Source organism: Cynoglossus semilaevis, chromosome 1, assembly GCF_000523025.1.
Source record: "Cynoglossus semilaevis isolate Cse_v1.0 chromosome 1, Cse_v1.0, whole genome shotgun sequence".
NCBI classification, from domain to species: Eukaryota; Metazoa; Chordata; class Actinopteri; order Pleuronectiformes; family Cynoglossidae; genus Cynoglossus; species Cynoglossus semilaevis.
In genome coordinates, this window is record NC_024307.1 from 21,230,987 (window position 1) to 21,239,124 (window position 8,138).

At 36.6% G+C, this 8,138-nt stretch overlaps 1 protein-coding gene across 2 annotated transcripts in view; it reads right to left on the reverse strand.

Annotated features, from left to right (window-relative positions):
* The window catches only part of slc3a2a (solute carrier family 3 member 2a), a 5,114-nt gene extending 2,905 nt beyond the window's left edge, over nt 1–2,209 (reverse strand). Inside the window, exons 1-3 of one of the 2 annotated variants that reach the window (XM_025059866.1) lie at nt 2,054–2,209; nt 1,054–1,261; nt 635–819 (exon numbers count right to left, since the gene is read on the reverse strand). In XM_025059866.1, the coding sequence (XP_024915634.1) occupies nt 635–819; nt 1,054–1,250 (382 nt within the window). In that variant the 5' untranslated portion in view covers nt 1,251–1,261; nt 2,054–2,209. Of the gene's footprint in view, nt 1–634; nt 820–1,053; nt 1,273–2,053 lie in introns of both variants that reach the window. The other variant, XM_025059868.1, reaches the window with a different exon arrangement.
* Nucleotides 2,210–8,138: the final 5,929 nt, after the last annotated feature.

The window sequence follows — 8,138 nt, forward strand, 5'->3', positions numbered from 1 at the left end:
TGTCATTTCCGTGTAGTGACTCTCTCCACACCCACTGCTGCCATGTGAAGCTTTAGTGAAAGACTAGGTTCATGTGAGAGCATGGAGTCACATGATGTTTCTGGAATTCTGCCCAAGGCAACATGGAAACCTAATGCTCCACTGTCGAGCAGCATTTGTTTAAATGATTATATATACTAATCAACGACTTGAAAAATAACCCAGAAATGATTTGAATAAAGCAGCTAACATCCAATAAAAACCTTACCAGCTCATTACATTAAAATAACAGTTAGTGAACTTTCACCTTAGATCTACGCAGAACAGATATAAAAAGAAATGACTCAAGGCCTTCTTCGTTGTACCTCAGACCTTGAGACACATGTTGTCAACTGAGTCAGCAGTCTGATATTATCTGGCCGGCTAAGCAAAACCACAAGGAACACAAGAAACCCAAGTCTCCATCATGGGACTTCTCCCGTGTTACCACATTGGTCAACTAGGATTTAGTAAATAATCTCTCGATCTAAATTTGGGAACATTGGCAACCACATGGGGCATAAATAGAAGTTAAAAAAAAATCAGCAAAAATATCTAGGACATAAACAGCAAAGAACATTTACATTAACAAAAGTACATTTTTTATATATTTTACCTTCCATTCCCTCGGCAAAAGCTTCAAAGTCACTGATCTGGTAGAGGGGTCCTTCATTCCACCAGTTCATTTCAGGAATGGGTTTACAGCGAGGGGCCTGGACAATGATCACTATGGCTCCGGCCAGCATGCCCACCCAGCCCAGCCAGAACAGGATGAGAAGCACCCAACGAGTCCTTACCCATCTATGGGGGGGGAGAAAAATTCAATTTTGAAGGCTTGTCATGAATGAAAAATATAAAAATCCCTATCCTTAGGCCACCATTTTAGTGACAAAAAAGGGGACCACAGCTATACTATACCCCCTAAAAATATTTTTAAAACAATAATTAATATTTTTGTGAAAGTATTTACCCTTCTTTTCTCTTTTGAATCTCTGCTAAACTAAAGGCAACTCCATTCCCTGCTGCAGTCCTTACCCTGGAGTACCAGCCACCTTCATCAGCTCTTCTTTAGACAAGCCGGTGAAATTAGCCTCCTCATCGGGGACCTTCAGCTTGACACTGCCGTTCTTCTCTCCACTAGATGCCTGACCATCTCCTGTCATAGGCTGCTTTTCAGGATCCACCTCATTCAGTTCCACGTCCTTCATGTCGATGTCCGTGTCCTTATTCATGGTTTTGTATCCTTTCGTCAAGCAGTGATTAAAAATGTACAAGTTAGATGTTATTATTTAAGTTATAGAAGATGTTATCATAATAGCCTTGAATAAACAATGTAAGTGAACGAACAGTGAAGAACGGGAGGAGAGAGAAGTAATGCTACTTTTCAAAGAAACAACTGTGCAAACAAAGACATTGAAAGCGACAAGACGAAGTCAGTGAACTGTTTGCAGTTCGTGCTCCATAGTAGTTTGGCGTGGTATTACTAAATAACAAACGTTTCATTGTGTAAATGGACGTGTTAAACATGTTACATCGCTGCCTTAGTGAATAAAATTAGATGCGCTCTCTTTACCTACTCCACTGAAATAATTTTCTAAGGAGGGAGATTTGTTTGAAGGTGTTCTTTAATAGGTTTTACCTGTTTCGACAGGTTTTTGAAGCTTTTAATATGCCTGAAAAACCGGTTTCCTGATGAAACAGCAACAGCCGTTTACATCAGCCGTAAACAGGCGGGTTAACGGAAACGTTATTTTCAAAATAAGAGTTGCCTTTAAGTCACGAGCTTTTAAAATATTTATGACAAAAACTCGAGAGAATATTCTTCTAGTCTACCACATCACGGGCTTACGAAACAAAAATCAACAGGCTGTTATAGTACGAATCATTCGTCGTTTTTGTGTAACTGATAACCCAAAGAGAACACGTCATACGCTAAGCCACGAGGCACAGAAATATCATCATTGCTTTTCCTCTGGTCCCCGCTTCTAAAGTAAACAAAAGGAGGAAAACTTATTTTAAAAAAGTGGAAATTTACCTGTTGAAACACACAGTAGAGTTCGTCCGCGTCTTAACCTCCTTTTTTGTTACTGTCCGTATTGGCGTCTATGTTAATCTGCTTACAGTAAAATTCGGGTTGTATAAGTAGGAGCCTCCGTTTCCCCGCCCACAGTTGGACTAAAGGACACAAGCCCCGCCCTGGAACTTTGAACAAACAAATTCGTTACACAAAACTGAAAATTATTATCTCTGTACTACATTTCGGGATATTCTATTCCTATTTTTTCAGCCTCTTACACACACGGACATACACAAATATGTACACATGGAATTACATTTTCTTAATTCCCTCTCTTTAATTTCACAGAGCTGCACTTTTTGTTCCAGAAACCAGAATGTTGAAACCCGATGCTCTCTGTATTTTTTGTCGTCGCTGTCCATGTAAAAACGGAAAAATAATGAACAAACAAATGTAAGAGTTAATCCACGCGAGAATACGTACTGGGAGACTGCAGGTTAACAAACAGTTAAAACAGTTAACTGTTAAAAAGTGTGTTAAATTCTGTCTTTCTAAGTAAACAACTAAACCTATACCATACACACTATTATTTGACACTACTAATACCCCCTATTCTACAGTTACAATATAAGACATCCTATAATATTATAGTTAAATATTATTGATCATATATCATGTTCATATCATATTCGTAGTTGTTTTGCAACTTCCAGTGATGACCCTATCAGATAATGAAGCGTGGAAATACATTTTTGTTATGACTGTTTGAGGCCTAAGAAAGTGTTAACAAATGGTGTGATGAAGGGATAAATTGATCAAACTCTGCCTTGTCACCTGATGAGTCCTTTCCTCAATCAATATAAATAGATCAGATCTTTGTTGTACTCTAATCTCATTAACACAGACATACACACCCTAATGTTTAACAGAACTCATTAATTCAATAATTCAGATATGACTATCTCAACATTCTGACTCTAAAGCTTATTCTGAATGTTTAGAACAAGGATAGACATAAACCATAAAATAACATAAATACTAATAATTAGATGCAGACAATGCCATTCATTAAACTTATTACAGGACATTTCATGACAACAAACATCACCCTATATCAACAGTTTATCCATGATCCATGATCTTAAAGTGGTTTATGTTTTGATATGTTTTAATTCATTTCTCATTATATTCCATAGTTCTATGCCGCTGAATCAAATATAGAATATTTTAATGTTTGTGCGTATGACTGAAATCCATCCATTAATGACAACCAATAAAAATATGAAAACTATATAAATTGCCTTGTTTTATTTTATTTAAAACCCCTTTGAAAAGATGCAATAACAAGGCAAAAAAAGTGAATTGAATATTTGAATATTTATTATGGTGTTTAACCAGAGTAGTGGAAGACTCATGTCTCAGCTCGTGCTATGAAGACTTCCTCAGCTGTTGTTGACCTTTACTCAGTTATGCTAGCATCAGAGTTCCAGGAAAAGCATCACCAAAATCCAATGGTACACAAAGTACTGTATACCCTATAAACATATCAGTTTATGTTGTTTGCATTTTGCTAAACATTTAGATTGAATTGTGTTATGAGATCTTTGTTTTTTTTTTGACTGAGAAGCAAAATAATATGACTTACTAAGGAGTTGTTGTTGTTGTTACTGCAGGACGACTATTCAGTAGTACAGTAGGTCTACTCTGTGAAGGCTGCCAAGTATAAATACTAAACTTATACATTAGCCCACAGTCCGCTAAATTAATAGGCTTGATTCTTAAAAGTGAATTTTAAATAATGAGTTACACAATTATATTCCTTTTGATTCTACTACCTGTTGATTTCCTTTGTTTTACTATGCGCAGAGATGAACAGTGAGTGATTTCGTCTCCTATTGATAGGATTAATGAGAGGCACAAACAACAACTCTTGATTCACACCTATTGTCAGTTCTCTTTCATTTTGATGTAATTTTATTTATTTGTCTTCTTCACTGCTGCAGTATACACATTAACCTGCAAAGAAAGTCATCTAAAACATCTTAATGTGCTTACAGGCAACTCAAGGGGACAGTGCAATACTGTGTTTGTTATTTTTAAATGTGCTTACGGGCAACTTACAGTGCAATACTGTGTTTGTTATTTTTTTTTAATTAAACTTCATGTTTTCAGAAGCTTATTAAGAGGACAAAATAAACATAAAACAATGGATTTTGATGGAGTTATTTTTACACCATGTCCCAGATCTTTTTATTTCATCTTATTGTTTTTAATACAGTAATATTCTTATTCAGTCCTGACACCTAAGTTGCCAAATACAGACTTATAACAATATTTAGCCCGAACATCTTTTTATAGCTTTCTTGGGTCAAAATTAAATACAGAGTTCCTAGTACAACTATAAGTGTTTCAGACATGAAACTAAAGACGGGTTGTTACTAATGTTAATGCAAAAAACAATGTAGGCAGCTGTATGTCAGATGGCCCTGTTAGTCAAACCATCTCAACAGGCACATTTATGCTCATGAACAGTCTATTTATATTTTTTCTCTCAGACAAAATACAAACACACGCCATCTGCCTCTGCATTTGTTTCAGCCTGTTTACTTCAGGCTGCAGCAGATTGGCTGGTCATTTTTGCTCACGTGAGCGAGCAGACTTTAAAAACCAAGACAGGGGCCTTAGTGAAGTTGTTATTTTATGATTGGAGGCAGGAATAAACTACATGAGCAAGATGTGTGGGTACAAGATGATGAAACAAGAGTGAAGAGGAGGGGCTAAGAAAGGGGGAGGTGCAAAAATAAACAGGGGAAAGGGCAGATAAAAAAGAGGGGAGTGTGCTGTAAACATGTTTTGGAGAAGGGCCTCCAGCTTGGAACCAAATTTGCAGTGTGATAGAGCTGCCTGCATAAATAGTAACAGGTTAATGATGAGAAGTCATGGAGTTTGCAGTCTTCTCCAAGGTGACACATGTTATGCCGAGTCCTCACATTACCAGCGCACTTTCCAACTTGTGGCAGGATGTCAGTCCAGTGAACCTGCCTCACGTGTTTGGGAAAAGCTGCACCAGACATGGAGGCAGCAAGTTCATGAAGGACAGCATTTGTCCTATTGTTGCCTCTCTAGGCTTTTGTTCAGAGGCCCTACAGGGGAAGGCCCTACAGTAAATCCATCTGCAGACCAACCCCCACACCCAGAGACAGAGACTGCAACCAGTCTTTCTATGTCAATGTATTGACTCCCATTCATTTGTGCAGGCAAACAACCAGTTAATGCCTTATCCCATTACTATAAAGGCAATTTACATTTACAGTCTAACTTTAACCAGACATCAGGAAACAGGACATCAGGACTTTATATGAGCAACAGGTCTGAAGTTGACCACTAATATCCACAATATGGTCTTAAATGGTCACAAATTCAAGCACATACATGCCTGTGGGCATGCTCACTTAAATTGAAAAAGTACTGCAGTTGAGAAAATAACAAGCATTTGCTCTGTAACAACAATTATAATTGTTGAGCATTGACCCAGCAACCAACAGGATATTAGTTCTGTGAAACCCCCCCTTCAAATTAGATTCAAATTTCAAATTTTACGTATGTTAAATATTAAAATTATATTAATTTTTTTGGTTTTATAATTTTGTTATATACACCTATACTAGCTTATTATTAAATCCCACGGTAACTATAGGCGCTCCAAATCTATTATTAAGGAAAATCGATATATTATAAGGTCAGATAAAAATGTGTATTTATTTGGTTTTATAAGATTTCAATATAATTATATCATTATATTATATTATTATATAATTATAATATTGTAATCACATACTGGAAAGCAGGTGGCAAGGCTTGAGCTTATTTCTGCAGAGAAGCATTACTATGATACCATATTTTATATAATTGCTCTGGTTTAAAAATAATAATTTTGGACTGAGTAAGAAGAATAAATTCATTCCATTATAATAAATATAAAGCTGACTTTGTTTCAACTTTGTTTTAACTTTGGTGCCAGAAACACACAGGCTCAGACAGAGAGGAAATGAAAGTCTCACAGTAAATCCTGGGCTGATGTCTCTGAGAGAGTTTATTCTGTAAGACCGCAAAAGCATGAGAAAAAAAGAAAAAGAAAAAAAAACACGTCTGACCAGGACCAGTTCAGACCAGTCTAGCTGAGACCTTGCTCTTTCATTTCATTGTTTCATTGTTCCACATCCATGTGCCCTAATACAGCAAAGAATAGAACTGTGAGAACACAGCTTTCATGTCTATAAAAAAGGAAATACTTTAATGTTGGTTTATTACACCTAAAAATACACAGAGGAAACAAAATGAGTGTCGTTGTTACCTAACAGCTGTACAGTACATTCAAAGACCCTTACATTTTCTTTAAGGACAAAATGATGTAATTTTATTGCTTTATTATCTGTCCTACAGACGTGTCACATGTATGGTGATTGTAAAGAGGAAACCTTTGGACCTTACGTAAATGTGGGATGTTCACACACACACGCTGACTGGACACTTCTGAGTATCCTCTCTTCCCTGGTCTCCTCTCCTCTCTTCAACTGAGTGTGAAGCCTAGTTTTCTCTCTTTAGACAAAGTGGAGTCTGTTCAGATTATAACCCCTCCCATTTTTACTCGTTATGAATGGATCTACAAAACAATCATTTGTTGACTTTGTACCAGGTGGTGCAGAAAATCACACAAATATGAAATAGAATAGTTGTGGTTCTGCCAAAATGAACACCAAATCTCCACTAACACGACAGCTACAGGCTGTGAATGGAATAAGTTACCATTGACCTTACTTTTCAACACTGGGTATGGTGCAATACCAAGTACCGGGTTTTATTATGGAGATTCCACCATATCAGGACTGTGATATGGATGTTACAACTTCCTCTCTCTAGTTCTCTTTCTAACTATGTTGAACTCCTTCTCTCAGCAGGACACAATGGTTATGTAAGCCTGCTCCCCAGCATGAGGGGAATTTCAAACAGTTCTGCTCACACAGTAAAACTTGTCCTTTCTTCTTCATCAAGTTTTACAACCTGAATTCCAAGTGTGATATTTTTAAATTCATCCTCTGATGTATAGACCAAGATGACATATTCAGTTACTTTGCAACTTGTTGAATTGTTGCCTCACATTATATATTTACCTCATTAGTTTCTGCACTAATTCTTTTTGTTGAAGTATGTTTGCCATAGAATTACATTCTCCTGATTTTCTGAGGAACATGGCTTCTGTCAAGGCTGTAGAGGTATTATTATACATAACAACAGAGTGGGGCAGGATCAATTCTTGGGACATTTGGTTGCATTTATTTGAAAATAAACTATAAAAACATGTTGACTTGTTTTATACAGATGGACCATAATAAGAATGTTTAACCTCAAAATGTTAAGGTGGTAAAGGAGTCCCAAATGTTTATCAAAGAGAGGTTGAGCTGTCACACACAATTCAGCTTTTATTTCTGGACAAGACAAACTTCCTCAGCTTACTGCCATGTTTATTGATTTTCTCTTTGTTTATTGTCTCAAACAGGAAAAGTTAAAAACTTTTGAGTCCTCGGTTGCTTTTTATGGGAATTTTATCAAAAAATATCAGTCATCTGACCAATATATTTGACGAAGACTCTACATTAGGTCAGCCATCAAAGGGGAACTTTAATAAGAACTGATCATGTACTGTATTACTGACTGTCGTTGAAACAGACGGAATGTTTGCCAAACCTCTGTCGCCCCCTAGTGTATACAAATATCTACTACAGGTAAAAACCACTAGCGACAACAAAATCTAAACAGAATCCAAAATAAACATTTCTCCTTAAACTGTCAAATACGTCTTTATTTGCAATACACATAGAATGTATCTACATAATCAGTGTACTGGTGTACCTGTACCCAACTGTACCGCATCTTCCTTCCTGCAAAGATCATATGCAAGGTCAGGCTTATGTTAAAGGTCAAACCTTATCAACATGGTTTACAGCACTGACTCTTACTCTTAATGATAACGTGGCTACAAGCAGATAAACAAGGAAAGCAGATTCTTGCCACCAAGTTAACTTCAATTTATTAACTTGGGTTT